This window comes from Cervus canadensis, chromosome 21 (genome assembly GCF_019320065.1).
Source record: "Cervus canadensis isolate Bull #8, Minnesota chromosome 21, ASM1932006v1, whole genome shotgun sequence".
Classification (NCBI taxonomy): Eukaryota; Metazoa; Chordata; class Mammalia; order Artiodactyla; family Cervidae; genus Cervus; species Cervus canadensis.
The window spans coordinates 27,261,536-27,285,606 of NC_057406.1; the positions used below are offsets into that span (position 1 = coordinate 27,261,536).

General features: G+C 35.9%; 1 protein-coding gene across 1 annotated transcript in view; it reads left to right on the top strand.

Annotated features, from left to right (window-relative positions):
* PIK3C2G (phosphatidylinositol-4-phosphate 3-kinase catalytic subunit type 2 gamma) overlaps positions 1-24,071 on the top strand; it is a 409,785-nt gene that overhangs the window by 40,143 nt on the left and 345,571 nt on the right. Inside the window, exon 6 of the mRNA XM_043441512.1 lies at positions 20,725-20,827. Within this exon, the coding sequence (XP_043297447.1) occupies positions 20,725-20,827 (103 nt within the window). The remainder of the gene's footprint in view (positions 1-20,724; positions 20,828-24,071) is intronic.

Genomic DNA, 24,071 nt, shown 5'->3' on the forward strand with positions numbered 1-24,071 from the left:
AGTTTATACGTGATCTTGGAGAAGGGATACATGCAATCGAACACACATCTTGGTGGAAGACTATTGCTATTCAAGAAGCAAAGATATATCTTTAAGACTTCAGTATATACCTAAGTATGGGAAGATGCAAGAAATTGGGTTCATAAAATTTCTCCTGAAAATATCTTAACTATCTGAAAGCCAATTCTGCCAGTTTTCTTAGAGCATAGAATGCCTCCTTCCTATCTCTTCCCTGAACTTTCAGGGTGTGGAGGTCAGAGACTGCAGTGGCTAGTGACTCAACCCTTGTAGAGCCAGATGGTGAGTGACATTCTGTAGGGTATAAAGTAATTAATCAAGTTAGAAACTTACTGAGTTTGTGAGTGCCAAGGGACATCTGATATTGAGAAAACAGCTCAGATTTAGGGAAATCTGGCATGGATTAAGGAATCATTGGCACTAACAGGGAATGGAAATTTTAGAGATACATGCAACTGTGTAAGGAAAGCAACAAAAGAAAGGATCTTGAGAACATTAATATGCAAAAGATGAAAGAAGGAAGAGGAGCAGAAAAAGGAAATTGGAAAAAAAGCAATTTAAATTGTATGATACTTTGGAAAACTTGCCTTTCACAAAAGGAAAGAGAAATTTGAATTACGAAGTAAATACAGCATCATACCGGAAATAAATTAGATGAGGATTGATAAATAATCATTAAGTTTAACAATTAAGAAATTAGTTGATTCAAATAAGAACAGGTTTCATAAAATGGAGGAGAAAAAAGCAAGATTGCAATGATCTAAGGAGAAAGGAAGGTGTTAAAAAGAAACTCAAGCAGACTACTCTCTCAGAAGTAATGTGTGGTGATAAAAGCCTAGAGGAAAATGGGGGTTTCGATGCTGAGGAGAACCAGTCTGGAGATTTGGGGAATGTGGATAAGAGAGATACTGAAAATATTCATAAGATGAAGGGAAAGAAGCAATGAAGAGGGAAACACTGAAGGCAGAGAATGTATCAGTTGTAAGGTGTCGTGAGAGCATGGGAACAGATCAAGAAGACAGATGAATATACCTATGGCTGATCCATGTCAATGTATGGCAGAAACCAATACAATATTGTAATTATCCTTCAACTAAAAAAAAAAAAAAACAATCATACACATAAAAAACAAGACAGAGAAAAGGTGAGCAATGCCTTGAAAGAGAAACTTCCCTTTCCAGAAAGACCAACAGGAGCTCAAATGAATATTAAATGAAAAAAAGAAAAAAATAGCCAGAAAGATAACTATGCATTTGAAAAACTGAATCTCTGATAAAAGCAGGGATGCTTAAGGAAGTTGCATCGAAATGAGAATAATTATAACAATAAAAACAAGAAGAAAATCTACTTATAAACACCTCTAATGGGTCTTCCCTTGTGGCTCAGTGAGGTAAAGAATCTGCTCTCAGTGCAGGAGACATGGGGTTCTATCCCTGGTCAAGGAAGATCCCACACACCATGGAGCAACTAAGTCCATGTGACACAACTACTGAGCCTGTGCTCTAGAGTCCATGAGCCATAATTGCTGAGCCCATGAGCCTCAACTACTGGAAGCCATGCATCCTAGAGTCCATGGTCCACAACAAGAGAAGCCACCATAATGAAAAGTCTGTGCACCACAACTAGACAGTAGCCCCCTGCTCTCCATAACTAGAGAAAAGCCCACACAACCAAAAAAGGCCCAACACAGCCAAAAATATAAAACAAATAAATGAATATTTTTAAAAGCCTCTTATGAGCAATTAATAAAATTTTCACATGCAATACCTTTTGTTCCCATATAAGAAAAGCATGATTATTCCCATTTTAACATGGAGGAAATGAGGCTAAAAGAAATTAACTGACTCCCTGAAGTTCATAAAATCGTAAGCAGCAAAGTCAGGATGGCACAGGTCTATCTGACTTTGAAGTCCTGTCTTCCCACTCAATTACAAAGCTTCCTTTCATGATAAAGGTCCACTTGAAAACAAAACTTACAGAATAACATCTCATTATGAATAATGACCATACGTGGCTTCCCAGGTGGCGCTAGTGGTAAACAACCCACTAAACATGAGTTTATAATTCAACATAGAGTATTTTGGTCAAACTCAAGGAGAAGATACATAACTTTCAGAACACTCAATTTCTGACATATACACAATATTTCAGTTTCTTTAATCAGGATATGCTTAGAAATGCTTCGACTAAAATAGGGCAAATCAAAATCACTAAAAGTGGACTTTAGTTGTCATTTCCAAATTTCCGATTAGATAAAAATGAACTCTCTTTTTGAAATCTTGAGTCTGTTTAAGCAAATAAATAATATGAAAACAAATCCTTCCCACTCTTGGTAACTATCACCCCTGATTTGGCAAAATGAGTTAACCTCCTTTAACTTCAATTTTTTTCCTTTTAAAAACTGAGTCTTTAATATATTTTTCTACTTTAAAACTGAGATGTAGGGTTATATTTTAGCAATCTTTAATTCAAAATGTAAAATTTTTTTTTTTTCAAAATGTAAAATTCTACTAGTCCTTTCATTACATATGGATTGTTTTGAGCTCTAAACACAGTTCTAAATAAATTAAAAGTATTGTATGGTTGTTATAATATAATAAACTGAGAAATAAAAATGCAATGGTCAGGATATTTTTTCCCAACTTGACTAATAGTATTTTTGTGATTATCTATTACTTTTTTTAACATTTCCTCCTTAAGTCATATTTCGCTATTTTATTGAACTAATCTGTCTTTACCAAAGTAAAGTAATAAAATTCTGAAAAGGCAGGGGATGTAAATATATAAGATAGACACAAATTACATATAATTTTACCTTTACATTGATATATTAAAAGTGTCCTCAAACTTCAACATGTATATGAGTTATCTGAGGATGTTGTTAAAAATAGATTCTGAATTTCTTGGTCAAGGGAAGTGACTTCACTTTTAACAGATTTCTGAGTGATGCTCACACTAATGGTTCATGGTTTTTGTTTCAAGTTACAAGATATTAGTTCAGTTCAGTTCAGTCACTCAGTCATGTCCGACTCTTTACGACTCCATGAATCGCAGCACGCCAGGCCTCCCTGTCTATCACCAACTTCCAGAGTTTACTCAAATTCATGTCCATTGAGTTGGGGATACCATCCAACCATCTCATCTTCTGTTGTCCCCTTCTCCTCCTGCCCTCAATCTTTCCCAGAATCAGGATCTTTTCAAATGAGTCAGCTCTTCACATCAGGTGGCCAAAGTACTGGAGTTTCAGCTTCGACCTCAGTCCTTCCAAATGAACACCCAGGACTGATTTCCTTTAGGATAGACTGGTTGAATCCCCTTGCAGTCCAAGGGACTCTCGAGGCTGGGGATATTAGCAACCTAAGATTTTTGACTCAATGAAAAATAAAGTACACATTTTTTAGATTATTATTTCTTTATTCATTCATTTTTAATTAATTTATTTATTTTAATTGGAGGCTAATTACTTTACAATACTGTAGTGATTTTTGCCATACATTGACATGAATCAGCCAGGGGTGTACATGTGTTCCCCATCTTGAACCCCCCTCCCACCTCCCTTCCCATCCCATTCTTCAGGGTCATCCCAGTGCACCAGCCCTGAGCACCCTGTCTCATGCATCAAACCTGGGCTGGCGATCTCTTTCACATATAATAATATACATGATTCAATGCTATTCTCTCAAATCATCCCACCCTCACCTTCTCCCACAAGAGTCCAAAAGACTGTTCCTTACATCTGTGTCTCTTTTGCTGTCTCGCATATAGGGTCATCATTACTATCTTTCTAAATTCCATATATATTCGTTAGTGTACTGTATTGGTGTTTTTCTTTCTGACTTACTTCACTCTGTATATAAGCTCCAGTTTCATCCACCTCATTAGAACTGATTCAAGTGTATTCTTTTTAATGGCTGAGTAATATTCCGTTGTGTATGTGTAACACAGCTTTCTTATCCATTCATCTGTCAATGGACATTTAGGTTGCTTCCATGTCCTAGCTATTGCAAACAGTGCTGTGATGAACATTGGGGTACATGTGTCTCTTTCAATTCTGGTTTCCTTGGTGTGTATGCCCAGCAGTGGGATTGCTGGGTTGTATAGCAGTTCTATTTCCAGTTTTTTAAGAAATCTCCACACTGTTCTCTATAGTGGCTGTACTAGTTTGCATTCCCACCAACAGTGTAAGAGGGTTCCCTTTTCTCCACACCCTCTCCAGCATTTATTGTTTGTAGATTTTTTGATAGCAGCCATTCTGGCCAGCATGAGGTGGTACCTCATTGTGGTTTTGATTTGCATTTCTCTGATAATGAGTGATGTTGAGCATCTTTTCATGTGTTTGTTAGCCATCTGTATGTCTTCTTTGGAGAAATGTCTGTTTAGTTCTTTGGCCCATTTTTTTATTGGGTTGTTTATTTTTCTGGAATTGAGCTGTTTGTATATTTTTGAGATTAATTCTTTGTCAGATGCTTCATTTGCTATTATTTTCTCCCATTCTGAAGGCTGTCTTTTCACCTGGCTTATAGTTTCCTTTGTTGTGCAAAAGCTTTTCATTTTAATTAGGTCCCATTTGTTTATTTTTGCTTTTATTTCCAGTATTCTGGGAGGTGGGTCATAGAGGATCTTGCTGTGATTTATGTCAGAGAGTATTTTGCCTATGTTTTCCTCTAGGGGTTTTATAGTTTCTGGTCTTACATTTAGATCTTTAATCCATTTTGAGTTCATTTTTGTATATGGTGTTAGAAAGTGTTCTAGTTTCATTCTTTTATAAGTGGTTGACCAATTTTCCTAGCACCACTTGTTGAAGAGATTGTCTTTTCTCCATTGTATATTCTTGCCTCCTTTGTCAAAGATAAGGTGTCCATAGGTGCATGGATTTATCTCTGGGCTTTCTATTTTGTTCCATTGATCTATGTTTCTGTCTTTGTGCCAGTACCATACTGTCTTGATGACTGTAGCTTTGCAGTATAGCCTGCAGTCAGGCAGGTTGATTCCTCCAGGTCCATTCTTCTTTCTCAAGATTGCTTTGTCTATTCGAGGTTTTTTGTATTTCCATACAAATTGTGAAATTATTTCTTCTAGTTCTCTGTAAAACACCATTGATAGCTTGATAGGGATTGCATTGAATCTAGATATTGCTTTGGGTCATACACTTATTTTTCACTATATTGATTCTTCTGATCCATGAACATGGTATATTTCTCCATCTATTTGTGTTATTTTTGATTTATTTTATCAGTGTTTTATAGTTTCCTATATATAGGTCTTTTGTTTCTTTAGGTAGATTTATTCCTAAGCATGTTATTCTTTTCGTTGCAATGGTGAATGGAATTGTTCCCTTAATTTCTCTTTCTGTTTTCTCATTGTTAGTGTATAGGAATGCAAGAGATCTCTGTGTTAATTTTATATCCTGCAACTTACTATATTCATTGATTATCTCTAGTAATTTTCTGGTGAAGTCTTTAGGGTTTTCCATGTAGAGGATCATGTCATCTGCAAACAGTGAGAGTTTTACTTCTTTTCCAATCTGGATTCCTTTTGTTTCTTTTTCGTCTCTGACTTCTGTGGCTAAAACTTCCAAAACTATGTTGAATTGTAGTGGTGAGAGTGGGCACCCTTGTCTTTTTCCTGATTTTAGAGGAAATGCTTTCAAATTTTCACCATTGAGGATAATGTTTGCTGTGGGTTTATCATATATGACTTTTATTATGTTGAGGTATGTTCCCTCCATTCCTGCATTCTGGAGGGTTGTTTTTTTTTTATCACAAATGGATGTTGAATTTTGTCAAAGGCTTTTTCTGCATCTATTGAGATAATCATATGGTTTTATCTTTCAGTTTGTTAATGTGGTGTATCACATTGATTGATTTGTGAATATTGAAGAATCCTTGCATCCCTGGGATAAAGCCTACTTGGTCTTTGATGACAATGTATGATCTTTTTAATATGTTGTTGGATTCTGTTTGCTAGCATTTTGTTAAGGATTTTTGCATCTATGTTCATCAGTGATATTGGCCTGTAGTTTTCTTTTTTTGTGGCATCTTTGTCTGGTTTTGGTATTAGGGTGATGGTGGCCTCATAGAATGAGTTTGGCAGTTTCCCTTCCTCTGAAATTTTCTGGAAGAGTTTGAGTAGGCTAGGTGTTAGCCCTTCTCTAAATTTTTGGTAGAATTCAGCTGTGAAACCGTCTGGTCCTGGGTTTTTGTTTGCTGGAAAGTTTTTTATTACAGTTTAAATTTCTGTGATTTTGATGGATCTGTTAAGGTTTTCTATTTCTTCCTGGTTCAGTTTTTGAATGTTATACTTTTCTAAGAATTTGTCCATTTCTTCCAAGTTGTCCATTTTATTGGCATATAGTTGGTGGTAGTAGTCTCTTACGATCCTTTGTATTTATGTGTTGTCTGTTGTGATTTCTCCATTTTCATTTCTAATTTTGTTGATTTGGTTCTTCCCTCTTTTTTTCTTGATGAGTCTGGCTAATGGTTTGTTTATTTTATTTATCTTCTCAAAGAACCAGCTTTTAGCTTTGTTGATTTTTGCTATGGTCTCCTTTGTTTCCTTTTCATTTATTTCTGCCCTAATTTTTATGATTTCTTTCTTTCTGTTAACCCTTCTTCATTTCTTCTTTTTCTAGTTGCTTTAGGTGTAGAGTTAGGTTAGTTATTTGACTTTTCTCTTGTTTCTTGAGGTAACCTTGTATTGCTATGATCTTTCCCCTTAGCATTGCTTTTACTGAATCCCATAGGTTGTTTGGTTTTCATTTTCACTCATTTATATGCATATTTTTATTTCTTTTTTTATTTCTTCTGTGATTTGTTGGTTATTCAGAAGTGTGTTGTTTAGCCTCCATATGTTTGAATTTTTAATAGTTTTTTTTTTCCTGTAGTTGACATCTAATCTTACTGTATTGTGATCAGAAAAGATGCTTGGAATGATTTCAACTTTTTTGAATTTACCAAGGTTAGATTTATGGCCCAGGATCTGATCTATCCTGGAGAAGGTTCCACGTGCACTTGAGAAAAAGGTGAAATTCATTGTTTTGGTTGAAATGTCCTATAGATATTAATTAGGTCTAACTGGTACATTATATCATTTAAAGTTTGTGTTTCCTTGCTAATTTTCTGTTTAGTTCATCTATCCATAGGTGTAAGTGGGGTATTAAAGTCTCCCACTATTGTTGTGTTACTGTTAATTTCCCCTTTCATACTTGTTAGCATTTGCCTTATATATTGTGGTGCTCCTATGTTGAGTGCATATAAATTCATAATTGTTATATCTTTTTCTTGGATTGATCCTTTGATCATTATGTGGTGTCCTTCTTTGTCTCTCTTCACAGCCTTTATACTCTGATGAGTATTGCTACTCCTGCTTTCTTTTGGTCTCCATTTGTGTGAAATATCTTTTTCCAGCCCTTCAGTTTCAGTCTGTATGTGTACCTTGTTTTAAGGTGGTCTCTTGTAGACAGCATTGGAGAAGGCAATGGCACCCCACTCCAGTACTCTTGCCTGGAAAATCCCCTGGATGGAGGAGCCTGGTAGGCTGTGGCCCATGGGGTCGCTAAGAGTCAGACACAACTGAGCAACTTAACTTTCCCTTTCCACTTTTATGCATTGGAGAAGGAAATGGCAACCCACTCCAGTGTTCTTGCCTGGAGAATTCCAGGGATGGGGGAGCCTGGTGGGCTGATGTCTATGGGGTCACATAGAGTTGGACATGACTGAAGTGACTTAGCAGCAGCAGCTTGTAGACAGCAAATATAGGGGTCTTGTTTTTGTACCCATTCAGCCAGTCTTTGTCTTTTGATTGGGGCATTCAAGCTATTTATATTTAAGGTAATTATTGATAAGTATGATCCCATTGCCATTTACTTTGTTGTTTTGGGTTCGAGTTTATACACCTTTTCTGTGTTTCCTGCCTAGAGAAGATCTTTTAGCATTTGTTGAAGAGCTGGTTTGGTGGTACTGAATTTTCTCAGCTTTTGCTTGTCTGTAAAGCTTTTGATTTCTCCTTCATATTTGAATGAGATCCTTGCTGGGTACAGTAATCTGGGTTGTAGGTTTTTTTTTCTTTCATCACTTTAAGTATGTCCTGCCATTCCCTTCTGGCCTGAAGAGTTTCTATTGAAAGATCAACTGATATCCTTATGGGGATCCCCTTGTATGTTGTTTGTTTTTTTTCCCCTTGCTGCTTTTAATATTTGTTCTTTGTGTTTGATCTTTGTTAATTTGATTAATATGTGTCTTGGGGTGTTTTGCCTTGGGTTTATCCTGTTTGGGGCTCTCTGGATTTCTTGGACTTGTGTGGCTATTTCCTTCCCCATTTTAGGGAAGTTTTCAACTATTATCTCCTCAAGGCCTTTCTTTTTGTCTTCTTCTGAGACTCCTATGATTTGAATGTTGGGGCATTTGATATTGTTCCAGAGGTCTCTGAGGTTTTCCTCATTTCTTTTAATTCTTTTTTCTTTTTCCCCTCTGCTTCATTTATTTCTACCATTCTGTCTTCTACCTCACTTATCCTATCTTCTGCCTCAGTTATTCTACTGTTGGTGCCCTCCAGAGTGTTTTTGGTCTCAGTTATTGCATTATTCATTATTGATTGACTCTTTTTCATTTCTTCTAGGTCCTTGTTAAACTTTTCTTACATCTTCTCAATCTTTGTCTCCAGACTATTTATCTGTAACTACATTTTGTTTTCAAGATTTTGGATCATTTTTACTATCATTATTCTGAATTCTTTTTCAGGTAGACTCCCTATCTCCTCTTCTTTTGTTTGGTTTGGTGGGCATTTATCAGATTCCTTTACCTGATGAATATTTCTCTGCCTTTTCATCTTGTTGAGATTGCTGTGCTTGGGGTGGCCTTTCTGTATGCTGGAAGTTTGTGGTTCCTCTTCATTATGGAGGTTCTTCCCTGTGGGTGGGGTTGGACAAGTGGCTTATCAAGGTTTCCTGATTGGGAAGCTTGCATCGGTTCTAGTCAGTGGAGCTGGATCTCTTCTCTCTGGAGTGCAATGAAGTGTCCAGTAGTGAGTTTTGAGGTGTCTGTGGGTTTGGTGTGACTTTTGACTGCCTGTATTTTAGTGCTTAGGTTTATGTTCCTGTGTTGGAGAATTAGCTTGGTATGTCTTTCTCTGAAACTTGCTGTCTCTTGATGAAGCTTGGTTTCAGTGTAGGTATGGAGGCTTTTGGATGAGCTCTTTTCGATTGATGTTCCCTGGAGTCAGGAGTTTCCTGGTGTTCCCATGTTTTGGATTTAAGCCTCCTGCCTCTGGTTTTCAGTCTTATTCTTACAGTAGCCTCAAGACTTCTCCATCCATACCACACTGATGATAAAACATCTAGGTTAATGGAGAAAAGATTCTCCACAGTGAGGGACACCCAGAGAGGTTTGCAGAGTTATATGAAGAGAAGAGGGAGGAGGGAGATAGAAGTGACAAGGAAGAGAAGAGGGGGAATCAAAAGGGGAGAGAACAATCTAGCCAGTAATCAGTTCCCTAAGTGTTCTCCACAGCCTGGAATACCCAAAGAGATTCTCAGAGTTGGGTAGAGGGAGGAGATAGAGGTGACGTGGGGGAAAAAAAGAAGAGTCAAAAGGGGGAGAGGGCAATCAAGCCAGTAATCACACTCCTAAGTAAAAATGGCTACTGAAGATTGGATTCTTAAAGGTACAAAATTGATAACAAATACCAAAAGGCAAAGATTAAAAATCTAGAGTAGAGGTTAGACTCTCAAAAATACAATATTTTTAAAAAATCACAATTATTTTTTAAATGTATGAAATTTGCTTTAAAAATAAGGTCAATTTTTTTTTTTTTTTGCAAGGTAATAGTAGGTTATAAAATTAAAGGAGTAATAAAGAACTTAAAATTAAAAAAAAATTTTTAATGATAGTAGTAAAATATATCTGGGAATTTCTCTGGAGCTGTTGAGGGCAGTGTGGGATCAGTTCAGTTTCAGATAGTTCCTTGCTCCAGCTTATACTTCTTCTCAAGGTCTATAGGCCCCTTCCAATGTAGTCAGTGCTAACTATAAGGTTTTAATCTGTTGTACCTGTCACTTCCAAAGCAGTTCCCTCTTCTATGTTTATTTAGGCCTCCTCTGTTTGCAAGTCTCTTCAGTGTCTAATTTCCACCCTGACACAAAGGGGCAAAAGTGGTCACTTGTTTAGGTTCACTTGTTCAGTTGTGCTGTGGGGAGGGAGGAACACTGGGAACAAATATCACTGGCATGTGTGGGGCGTGCTCGCAGTGTCTCGGCCACACTGGGTTTGCCCCCGCTCATGGCATGTGTGCTTTCCTGCTCTACACTGCTCAGGCTCCAGGTTGCTCTGCAGGGGAACTGTCTAAACTGGGCCCTGGGTTGTGTACATTTCCCAGGTCTAAGCTGCTCAGGTTCAGGTGCTCGGGTACTCCACAAAGGCACAGAATCAGTTGGGCCTGAGTTTTGTGCCCTTCCCAGGTCTGAGCAACTCAGGTGACCAGGTGTTTGGTGAGCACACTCTCCCCAGGTGGGCGGTGCATCTTGTAACCTCCCTGGTCCCAGCCGCTCAGTTTCCTGGGTGCACAGTGGGAGCACCATCTCAGGTGTGCTGTGTGTCTCCTCTGGGTAGCTGATCTCTGGCTGTGGCCCTCCTGGTGGGTGTCAACTGTCCAGGATACCAGTAAGGCTTGCTTAGCAACTGGGAGCCTGCTCGCAGTTTGGTAGAGGATGTTGTCCCTGGGGTGGAGATTGCCCCTCACCTTCCAGCTCTGGCTGTCACCTGCCTTCCTCTCTGCCTCTGGCGGGGGATGGGCCGGTCCGCAGCCCACTAGTTCTCCTCTGGAATTTGCTCAGTCTTTTGTTCTGTGAGCCTCCCAGCAGTGCCTTAGATTAGAGCTTTTCACGGAAAAGTTCTCTCTCTTTCTCTGTTGTTTTTTTCTCTCTCTCTCTCTCTCTCTCTGGCTATCCCACAGTTTGGCTTGCTATCTCACATTAGCTCCCTCAGATTGTGCTCAGGGTATTCAGGCCTGGTCCTTACCCTATGCAATGCAGCCCATGCCTCCCTGTTCAGACCCCGCTTGCTGGTGGCAGATGCGATTGTCTGGGCTACTTCTCTACTGGGAGTTGCAGTTAGGCACATAATCTGTGGTTTTTGTTTGTTTGTTTGTTTTATCCCTCCTGGTTATGTTGCCCTCTGAGAGTCCAAAACTCCTTACAGACCCAACAGTGAGAGGATTTCCTGGTGTTTTGAAACTTCTCCTCCTTCAGGACTCCTTCCTCCGGGACAGGTCTCCATCCCTAACTCTTTTGTCTCTTTATCTTTTATATTTTGTCCTAGCTCCTTTCAAAGACAATGGGCTGCCTTTCCAGGTGCCTGGTGTCCTCTGCCAGCATTCAGATATTGTTTTGTGAAATTTCCTCAGCGTTCAAATGATCTTTTGATGAATTTGTGGCAGAGAAAGTGGTCTCCCCATCCTATCCCTCTGCCATCTTAGGACCACAACCTAAAGTACATATTTTTAAAACCAGTGTCTTGCACAAATACTGAATTTAATCAATAAAACAAAATGTTATACTTCATAACATATTGAAAAATGAAGATAATTTTTTCCTAGCAAGTCACAATTCCCCTTTTAATAAGTCAACTATCTTATTTTTACAGCCACTTACCACTTATCATAACCTAGTATATGACAAACTCTTTCTGTCAATTAAAGTATTCCATTTTCACTCTGTTGAATCTTGCTCTGGCACTCCTTCTCTCTATGAAACACTTTTAAGAATCCAGTAACTCACTCTACTAACTCCAGAACTCTTCTCAAAATGAGATGGCTCCTGACCTCTTACACGTGGCTATCATGCTATTCTTACCAGGTACTTCAGTTAACATCAAAGAGAGTTGCATCAAGTATCATATACTCCTAAAAAACTGCCTCACAAAGTTTGTAAATTAGGAGCAAAGAGCAAATGAAAGCATTGGAATTTTATCAATTGTAACATAGGCTGTTGGTAGTGTAAAATAAAGTTGTGAGCAATATGAAGTATGGAGACTGAATGAGCTAATTAAAGTCAGAATAAATTAAACAGAAAAATAATAAAAATATTAGCATCTTCCATTACATTCCTGGTTTTCGCCCACAAGTTAACTACCACAATAGGAGTGTCTTGGTAATCTCATTTCCCTATTGCTCATGGTCTTATCCAGTAGACAGAATCTCTGGGACTTATGCAATGGCAGTACTGAGGTCAGGGACTATAACATCTTGTCTTTTCTGTGAGGTACAGCACAGATAAAAGACCTAGGGACAGAAGGACTGTTTCCTAGAGTGTTCCTGTTTCTGCTTTATAGTAAAGTTTCTGCAGTTTCTGCAGATAGTAAACCTTGTTATACCTTCACCTATAAACTTCATGTGAAGTTTAGATACACATATAGATAAGATAGATACAGAGACATGGACATATCTCAATAATATATGAAATATAACATTACTTCATCGTTTTTCCTTTATTATCTAAAAGCCTGCCAATTGAAGAGTGCAGGTTTTTGTTTCTTACTCCTAATCTATGTGATTTGAGCAATTTCTTTTCTCAAAAGTCTTGCTCTCTTGCTTTCTAATTCAACTTAAAAACAATTTTCCTTATGAGCTTCTGTGTGAAAAAATATAATTGACTGCACCTAAAAGTTTCTGTTAAGTTAATCATGACTGCATTGTCAATAGTGAACCACAAGTGCCACATAAGGAGAAAGTGAACAGTCTTCCTTGAAATTGTGCTTGGGCCTACTGCTTGCAGTTATGGCCAAGTTTTCAGTCCTTGATTTAAACAAAATAAAGCAAAACTTTTCTTTACTATTTAACTGACTCTTGAGTTCAAGAACTCAGAGTACTAAAAAGACATAAGAAAAGAAGAAAGCTAATGTTAATTAATTAAAAGTATTACCTTGAAACTGCCGTACATAGTTTTAAATCAAATTAAGAAATAATATCTACCTCTTGATTCATCACTAGCATTCATTAGTCTGATCTGGTTATCTACTATGGAGTCCCTTTTCTCTCTTCTGACCTCTCCTAGGAAACAAAATGCTGAATTCCTTTGAGGAAATTAAGAAAGTCCTCTTCAAAAATTAAATCTAAGTAGAATTTTTAAATAATCTTAAGAAAATGTCTATTTAAAAAATGTTTTAGCTAGTTCCATTACAATTAGTATTCATTTATTCTTTAAACATTTGATTATAAGTTGCAATTGCCTTTAATTCAAATAAAAATCAAACTATTAATTAGCAGGGAAAAAAGACTAGGTAATATTGTATAAAGTTTAAGGTAATAGATTATACTCATTAGCAGTAAAAGCCCAGTTGCCTATATTCCTGGGGGAGAAAATGAGTCTTTTTATTCTCAATAAAATTAAGGGTTTTGTTTAGCAAACTTGAACAAATTAATTAGTTTCAGCACATTCAGAACAGCCTAAGACTTATAGTACTATAATTTAGTCTATTATAATTTTTTAGATTTACTTTGAGCCAAAAAAAAAAAAAAATTTAAGTGCATTTCTCATTTACATACTTTGCTTTCCTCATAAAATCACGGAACCATGTCAGAGCACAGAAAGAACATGTCATCACTTTGAGAGCTCTCACACAGTAAGGAAAACATGTTCTCTTAATAAACCATCCATTAAGAGTATTCTGAGTTACTTCTATTTAGTTTTGAATCTCCTTCAAAGTACCCTTCCAAACATTTTAATATGAACTTTTGTTGCTATATTTAATAAACAGTTCAGTTCAGTAGCTCAGTCGTGTCCGACTCTTTGCGACCCCATGAACCGCAGCATACCAGGCCTCCGTGTCCATCACCTACTCCTGGAGTTTACCCAAACTCATGTCCACTGAGTCGGTAATACCATCTAACCATCTCTTCCTCTGCCATCCCCTTCTTCTCCTGCCTTCAATCTTTCCCAACATCAGGCTCTTTTCAAATGAGTAAGCTCTTCACATCAGGTGTCCAAAATATTGGAGTTTCAGCTTCAACATCAGTCCTTCTGATGAACACCCAGGACTGATCTCCTTTAGGATGGACTGACTGGATCTCCTTGCAGTCCAAGGGACTCTCAAGAGTCTTCTCCACACCACAGTTCAAAAGCATCAACACTTCGGCGCTCAGCTTTCTTCAGAGTCCTACTCTCACATCCATACATGACCACTGGAAAAACCATAGCTTTGACTAGACGGACCTTTGTTGACAAAGTAATGTCTCTGCTTTTTAATATGCTATCTAGGTTGGTCATAACTTTCCTTCCAAGGAGTAAGCATCTTTTAATTTCATGGCTGCAATCACCATCTGCAGTGATCTTGGAGCCCAAAAAAATAAAGTCTGCCACTGTTTCCCCATCTATTTGCCATGAAGTGATGGGAGTGGATGCCATGATCTTAGTTTCCTGAATGTTGAGCTTTAAGCCAACTTTTTCACTCTCCTCTTTCACTTTTATCAAGAGGCTCTTTAGTTCCTCTTCACTTTCTGCCATAAGGGTGGTGTCATCTGCATATCTGAGGTTATTGATATTTGTCCCAGCAATCTTGATTCCAGCTTGTGCTTCTTCCAGCCCAGCATTTCTCATGATGTACTCTGCATGTAAGTTAAATAAGCAAGGTGACAATATACAGCCTTGACGTACTCCTTTTCCTATTTGGAACCAGTCTCTTATTTCATGTCCAGTTCTAACTGTTGCTTCCTGACCTGCATACAGGTTTCTCAAGAGACAGGTCAGGTGGTCTGGTATTCCCATCTCTTTCAGAATTTTCAACAGTTTATTGTGATCCACACAGCCAAAGGCTTTGGCATAGTCAATAAAGCAGAAGTAGATGTCTTTCTGGAACTCTCCTGCGTTTTCAATGATCCAGCAAATGTTGGCATTTTGATCTCTGTTTCCTCTGCCTTTTCTGAAACCAGCTTGAACATCTGGAAGTTCACAGTTCACATATTGCTGAAGCCTGGCTTGGAGAATTTTAAGCATTACTTTACTAGCGTGTGAGATGAGTGCAATTGTGCGGTAGTTTGAGCATTCTTTGGGATTTCCTTTCTTTGGGATTTGAATGAAAACTGACCTTTTCCAGTCCTGTGGCCACTGCTGAGTTTAAAAATTAATAAAAATAATATATACAAACTTGAATTTGATTCTAGCTAGTAACTGTACTAGAACAAATGTCCCATATGAGAATACTCTATATATACCTTCATTTGAAAGCAATTCCCCAAAGAAAGAGCTTATGCTAAATAAGTCATTCATTATTGAAAGAAACATGTAAATATTATATCAACTACTGAGTGCAGTAATAGTTCTTATTATTGTTAAAATAGGTAAAAAGGACTGTTTAGTATTTGAAACATGATAGCCCCAAAAGAAGTTCCAAATACAAATTCTTCAGCTGCTGCTGCTGCTAAATCACTTCAGTTGTGTCCAACTCTGTTCGACCCCATAGACGACAGCCCACCAGGCGCCTGTGTCCACGGGATTCTCCAGGCAAGAATACTGGAGTGGGTTGCCATTTCCTTCTCCAAATTCTTCAACAATATGACATATTTCTGTAAATGAATTAGTTTATTCAGACAAGTCACCTTTACATACAGGGAAATTTTTCAGGCATATTTGTAATGTTTGTTCTGCTAAGTAACAGTAGATTAATGTGAAATATACACAAAGCTGCTGAGAGTGACAATACTATACCAGTGACTGTGACTATTCACCCAGAAAACATGCATTTTCCCCCCTCAACTTGACTTCACGGTCTTGAAAATGCTTATTGAAGAATTCTCCACAATATTTGTACATTTTGCCCTCATCTCTATATTCAGCAGCATCAAGGTTTTCTATATATTCTCTTTCACCAAGTTAAAGACATTTTTAAAAGCCAGGTCTATTTTTATATATATATATATATATATATATATATAAATTGAATGTGTCTTTTTAAGACCATGCTAGTGTTCTGCACTAAGGTGTCTGTGTGTGTATGCACACAAACACATGAACTCTGCGTAGACCTGTATTGATTTGAGTGGTCTCTTCCAGTCCTATTTTCACATGAGATGTTTTATTTTCAGCTCAAAGTTTGCAGAACACCTTAATTCCCCTGCTCCATTTTATAAGAAGAAGCATGTATATCACATTATAACAGGAAAGTTTAACTCTATAAATAAACTTCAAGCATGCTATATTTACTCCAAATATTTATGTTCTAATTTCTGATCTTAGATTGTTGAACTCAGTGTCTTTATTTGCAAATGAAAGAGCTGGACCAGAAAAGTACTTCCTTTCCAGTTTCTGAGCTCTCTTCTCATGTAAAATCATTCCCAAAATTAAAATGATAATTATTAATCTTCAGAATTGGATTAATACATTAGACTGAAAATGCAAATCTACCAGCAGCCCACCAAAATTCTCATGAAAGGACAGGAAAAAAATATTAATAAAAAAACTTCTGGTAAAACAAGAAGAGTGATAAGATGGAAAGGACAGAAGGATCGCAAGGGGATTGTAGAGCTCCCAGGTAAATGTCAAAAGATTTTTTAAAATAGGAGGGACTTGGGACATTTGTTTGACAACTTTATAAAAAATAGATAATTTCCTAAGGAATCATGAATTTTCAAAATTAGCTCAAGGAGAAGTATAAATGTGAAACAGAACAAAGAGCAGTGGGGAGTAGAAAATGTACTTTTAGGCAAATTGCACCAAACCTTGGGGGAATAGATAATTCTCAATTATATACTGTGCCAGGACAGAGAATAAGATGTATGCACTTTATAAAGATAGTTAAACTGTAATGTCTAAAACAAATAAATATTAACACAAACTTTAAGATTATAGGCCAATCTAGATTTTGCTATATACAAAAAGAAACTAATGCAAATTAAATCTACCCAAGAATGTAAAGATAATTATACATAGAAAAAGCCTATTGATACAATTAATATATTAATACATTCAAGAAAAAAAGATCTTCTCAATATGACGTACTCAGTAAATGCAAAAAGCTCATTAAATAAAATTTGAACCTTTTCATAATTTGAAAAATATCATTAACAACATAGGCAACAAAAGTATAGACCAGGAATGCAGCAAATACCATATGTGTTAATCATCTGATGCATTCTCCATACAGTCAAGAAAAAGAGAAGGATATCTATTTTCATTACTACTATTCAAAAGTCTGCCAAGCATCCTAGCTATCACAATAGAACAAAAAATCAAAAGGAAGCTTTTTGCTTTTGGAAGGTAATAGAATTACAATTATTTTAAAAGAATATAGCTTTCTACTTAGAAAATACAAAAAAATCAACTGAAAAACTTTCATGTATTACAACATAATTCCATAAGAAAAATCAACAAATAAACTCAACTAATAAATATTATGGAAAAAAATATTTGATTTGTAATAGAACAGAAACTATAAAATATCTTGCAAAAGGCATACTTATAAAATCTACTTGGAAGAAAACTATCATTTTACTCAAGGGTATAGAAGAGAATCAGAATGCATGTTGACGTATATTTTCCTTGGAAGAATTCAATGTTATAAAAAGGCCAACTCCTCTTATATAACTCCATAAATGAAATATAAGTCAACACTATATTAGAATTTCTCTTTAATACTACCACACTAATTTCAAAATTGTTCTGAAAGAGAAATCATGCAAAGATAATATAATTCTTTTAAATGATTACTTTTATTTCTAAACTTCAAAATATTCTATAAAATTAAATAATTGAAACAATTTGGTACTGGACAGGAATAAATATATGGATTAATGAAATATTTAGTGTCCAGAAACATCAGATATTTATGAAAATTGTTCATATGTTAAATACAAAAGGTCAGAGATAAAAAAAATGTCCTTGTTAATTTAAGAATATTTGGGCAAATTGTTATTATATTGAAAAAAATGTCTAAAATTGGAGCTGTAAATCCCTCTTTACTCAACAAATACATTCCTGATAGATCATTAAAAATCACTACTGCTGAATTAAGTGTGGAGGAAACAACTTCAAAAGATTAGAATAATAAGCACAGGAATCTAAAGAAATTCTCCATTCAGGTTGGAAGCTGGTGCTGAAAATTAAAGATAATTATAGATTTGCTTTATGCCAGAAGACACAAAATTGTAATCAACAGACCCTTCATCCTATATCAACAACTTTATTCTAGCATCAATACTTTGGTTATTGAGAGGCTATTTAGCTATTTTTAGTTTAAAAATAAAGTGTATTAAGATATCTTTTTCATAATTCCCATTTCTAACTTTTCGGACCAACTGATCTACATGCTTTTATTGCATCCAGTAAATTATAAAAGAATCTGGAAAAAAAATTGAAATGATCTCTTCTTGGGCAAGTGTAGTGCTATGAAATAGAACCAAAGTCATATTAAGCTCTAAGATTTATTTGAGAATGTAATATAAATAATGATTAAATTGATGTTGAAATGGAAAAGATTTAAGATACATCTTTCTAAAAAAAAATAGCAACCAGTAGAAGATTAAAATTATTTGTGTCTTCTAAGCCTCTAAAGATAGAGGAAAAAGAGACTCAAGGTTCAAATAATCCCAAAGAATAAAGGGACATTTTAAAAAATAAATATGTTTAATATAAACCTACAATAACACAGCAGATGGTATTGCTATGAATGGTATAATTTAAATTTTCTGATCAAGAAGCAAAGTCTCAGGAATTCCTTGACGTCCCATTGCTTGGTACTCTGTGCTTCCACTGCAGGGGGCATGAGATTGATCACCAGATTGGGAAATTAAGATCCTGAGTACCATGTGGTATGCCAGAAACAAAAAAGGCAGTGTCAAAATAAATTAAAAGAAATTTAGCTACAAGTTAGAGACACAGCTAAAATAAAAATGATCTTATTTTTAACATAAATGTATGTGTGCTTGACCATTTATCTCAGCCTATTTTCTTTTTTTTTTAAGTGCAGTATACTCTTGTTAACTATGGTTTTGGACAAAGGGAAAGAGAACAATTTTAAGATCTTTTTTATTGTGCACAATTTAGCCGAATTCAAATGTTTTCCCTGAGAATATATTCCTATAACATAACTTTTTTTAAAAAAGAAAATTTATAGGGGAAAAATTCCTTTCAAAATCTGAAAATTACCCAGACCTTACCCGTCTCCTCACCACACTTGAGGCAAAGATAAGGGAAGAACTTGGGCTGACTTTTAGAAGGGAGTTGAACTGACACATTTAGCAAATAAATATACAGAATTTTCAGTTAAATTTGAACTTCAAAAATATCCATTTTTCTTGGTGTAAGTATGTTTCATATAATACATGAATGAAAATGTTTATTCATTGTTATCTGAAATTCATGTTTATTGGTCATCTATTTTCTCTGGCAATCCTAGTGAGGGACGTACATACAAGTGGGTGAAATACGCAGTTGAAGAAAGCAGTAGCCATATCTGGGGCTGAATTCACTGCCCTGGGATCCAGGGTCCAGACTTCAACACACCGAGCAAAGGAAGCTTTGAGAGCAAGATGGTTCACTACTCTTAAAGTGGTTCCCAAAATAAGAAGAGGAACTTCAGAGGAAATTTCAGAACTCTAAGCATGGAAAAAGAAAAAAAAAAAAAGAGTTGGGGTTGGGGGAAGTGAAAAGAGGAACTTGAGTATATGTGATAGAATACGAGAATAGCCCTTGGAGGAAGGCAGAAATCAATGATTCCAGAAACTCAGGGAATACACTGGCCATGTCTTATGTCTAGATTCGCAATAGAAATAATTCAAGGAACAATATAAGAGCCCTATGGATAGCAACAGGTTATTTTGTTCATTATTTCATCTGTGATTAGGAAATATTTACAGAGAGAGAGAGAGGAAGGAAGGAAGAAAGGGAGGGAGGAAAACAAAATACAATTACACCATTAAAAATGTCTGAAATGTATAATATGTTTTATTTAATTTGCTTGTCAAGCCTTTGTCATAGACATTAATATCCCAACTCTAAAGGAAAAATATTGTGTTTCAGATAGTTTAACTGGCCTAAGCTCAAGGAGTTAGTACATCTGTCTCTAAACTTGTGATATGTCTACCACACGGCTCTGCTTCCTTGTTACAGTGATCCCCACATACATTTTGTGGCATCAGTTAGACCTCCCAGAAACATGCTGTGGTCAGCTTTGAGATGGCCGGATAAAACTAACTCTGAATATGGATTCTTTATCAAATCCATTCTAAAGGTGTCTACTCATTTTTTCTAACAGTGAATTTGAAAATAAATATATCTTGCCTTTAAAACTGAATATGAGGAGACACATCTCTATACGCCTATATACACATGCACATGAGAGATAGACAGATAGTTAAGGCACAGATGTTCAGTTGTGTCCAACTCCTTGCAACTCCATGGACTGGAGCCTGCCACGCTCTTCTGTCCAGGGGATTACCAAGCAAGAATACTGGAGTGGGCTGCCATTTCCTCTTCCAGGAGCGATCTTCCTGACCCAGGAATCAAACCCACGTCTCCTGCATTGGCAGGCAGATTCTTTACCACTGAGCCACCTGGAAAACCATGATAGATAGGTAGACAGACAGAAAACTACAGATATATTTAAACTTTTATCAGACTAAGTTCTAAAAATAAAATAAAATGACATAGAGTCAGGGCGGAAAACATACACTAGGGGAATAGTAAGAGAAAATAATTATGTTCATTTTTTTTTTCTCTTCCAGTGATCATTATTTGGGAAGCCACAGAGTATTTCAGAAAAATGAATCTGTTATTCAACTTCACCTACAGAAAAAGAGAGACACTCCAGGAACATTATCTCGAAAGGTGAGACTTTCTTAGCATTGGCATCAGTTAGCAAATGGGTTCTTTAAGGACAGTGTTCCCATCCTTGTGGATTGTTACCATTTTGGGATTACATGGCTTAATGAATATGTATTTATTTGAGTATATTTGAACATATTTTGAGTATATTGAGTATATATTCAATTTGAGTATATTGAAACATAATGAAATATATGTCTATATGTCTATTAACAATTTGGACTAAAGCAATTACATGAACAGCGTACTGCAACCTCAGTATAATAAATCAACTGGTCTCTTGAAAAGTCATTTATGAGTAACTTATTAATGTTATATTCATACAAGAATCCACTAGTAAATGAATGGAACAGAAAACATAATGGGGAAACCATTGAAGGAAGAAAAATAACACAACTTTTGCTCTATTTGAAGACAATGGTGGTATCAACACAGTTTAAATCAGGACAGATTAATATTTATAATATATATAATGAAACTCCTTAGAAAGGAATTACTGTGCTTTAATGACAGCTTCATGCTGTTAGATATAAATTTTATTCCCTGTGTGATGTCTTGAGTTACATCAAACCCAAATTGCACAGTATGCAGTAAACTTTGATATTTTAGCAGATTTTATCTATAGAATCTTCCAATTACCTGTTTTAAGCAAAACTCCCATCACCCTGTCATTTACCTTAGATAACAGATTTCCAATGCATGACTTTTTTTTTAGTTTGGGGAGCTTCATCATAACAAGTGTCAGGTAGTGCATTAGTTTGTAATATATCTATGTGGAACATAACATAATGAGGCCAAAAGAGAGTTGTTTAGAAATATCTTTTGGAACTTGTACCCAACTCAGATGGCGTTGACAGCTCCAGGTCTATGCATCTGAAATCTCCACAAAGAAGCATTATAAAGTAACTAAAACCCTTAATATTAATAAACCTAAGCGTCTTCAAATTGTCCTCGGTGTTGATGAAAAAGCTGAAATTATCATGCTTCATTTCAACAGGGGGAGGAGAAAATGTATCATTCTAACTCCTACTCTTGTTTAGAAGCTGAATAATTGCTAAAAAGAATGTCACTGGTGGTAATTCACAAATCACTAATATTTCAGTTTCATGTAAATTAAGGTTTATTCTTAAATGCATGTAACTCCACTACTTTGATATAATATGTACTGAACATATACTTTATATCTGAAACTTTAACATTTACATCACGTTTACTCTTTACAATTCCATGTGTCAATAAAGACGCTGAATCCCAAGGAGCTCATGACCTTTCTCAGGTCACATTCATGGAACTAGTAAGCAGAGACTTGGATCTGAGCCCAGTCAGTGAGTCTCCACTGAGAATTAATGGACTATACTCAAACGTTTTAGATATGGGTGTCAGAGCAATTAGTCAAAATTCTACCTCTATGTTTTTTTGGCTTTGTTTTGTTTTCCACAGCTGTATCCACATATCCCAAAGCCTGGGCCATCACAGGGTATTTAATGATAATTAACCACATTAAGCATATATTTGGTGCCAGGCACTGTTATTAGTCCTCTACATGTATTAATTCATAACAGCCCCAAAGCAAAAACTATAGGATGTTAGACTATATGATATTGTAGTCTTTTTTTAAACTTTTAAAAATAATATTATTTATTTATTCTTGGCTGGGCTGGGTTTTCACAGCTGTGTGGGCTTTTCTCTAGTTGCGGCAAGTGGGTGCTACTCTAGTTTTGGTGCACAGGCTTCTCATTGTTGTGGAGCACGCACTCTGGGGCATTACGGCTTCAGTGGTTGTGGCTCCCAGGCTCTAGGGCACAGGCTCAATAGTTGTGGGGCATGGGCTTAGATGCTCTGTGGTGTGCGGGATCTTCCCAGTTCAGGGATCAAATCTCCATCCCCTGCATTGGCAGGTGGATTCTTTACCGCTGAGCCACTAGGGACGTCCTAAAGAGTTTTTTGATATGGACCATTTTCAAAGACTTTACTGAATTTGTTACAGCATTACTTATGTTTTTTCAGTTTTTTGGTCACAAGGCATGTGGGCTCTTAGCTCTCCAATCAGGGATCAAATCGACATCCCCTGCATTGGAAGGCAAAGTTTTAGCCATTAGATCACCCTAATGTTAGTTAAAACATTCATACAGCTCAAAAACTTACTCATGATATTGAAAATATTAGAATCTGGACACTGGTGTGTTATGTTATGTCAACATGATGCATATGTTACACTCTGATATATCATACTTTTTGTTATGAATTTTGTTTTGTTTTGTTTAAGGTATCTTTATTTTTTTCCCCATTTATTTTTATTAGTTGGAGGCTAATTACTTTACAATATTGTACCTGTCGAGTAGGTTAGACTATAATTTCACTTGAAAATCTTACAGTTGAAGAAACTAAAAACTAACTGCCTGGTTTTATAAAATCTTCTTTCAGGACTAAATAAGCATGTTGACTAATTTAATATAACTGGATATAACAAACAATTTAACAGTTTGCAACCCTTCTTCATGGTCTGAATGGCTATATTTAAAATAAATGACCCATGATTCTTTTTCTTTTATAAATCTATGCTAAGGGAATGGTGAATGGTCTCCTCTCTTAATTGTATTATTTAAAATGATGCCAAAATTCTCTATGATTTTCATAATTTCAGCTGTATGCTAAACATTAGGAATAATTAAATTTTCTTTCTAGTTAAACAACATAAAATTGGCTTGACAATATTGTTTCTATGTAATATTGGAACTATAATGATCACTATCATTTTATTAAGTTTACTGACACCAACACCGTTCCGGAGCTATTTCAGAGTTTTTTTCATTGTAAAAACCATTACAAAGCTCAATTCAACTTAGATGGCTTTCTTATTTTAAACTGACTCCTATTATATTGACATACGATGATTTAATTCATGTTCCAAGAGATTATTCACAAAACAGGTTGATATTCTTTAGAAATCATCCTAGATTTCAAAATTTTTAAGTTCCTGTCTTGATGACAAGAATAACTGAAACATTTTTTTTTAAATTTTCTTCCTTTACATCTTTCAGGTTTGATCAAAAGTATTGCCAACATTGTAGATATTAATCATAAAATTAAGAATTCTTTATAGCTTAAGGAAGCTTTCACAGAATACTTAAAGCAATAGATTTCTGTATGAAAAAAAGGAAAAAAATACCTTAGTATTTTTACTAAAACAAAGGTAGGGCTTTCAGCTTTGGAAAAAAGTAAATTGCACAATACATTCCAAGGATAC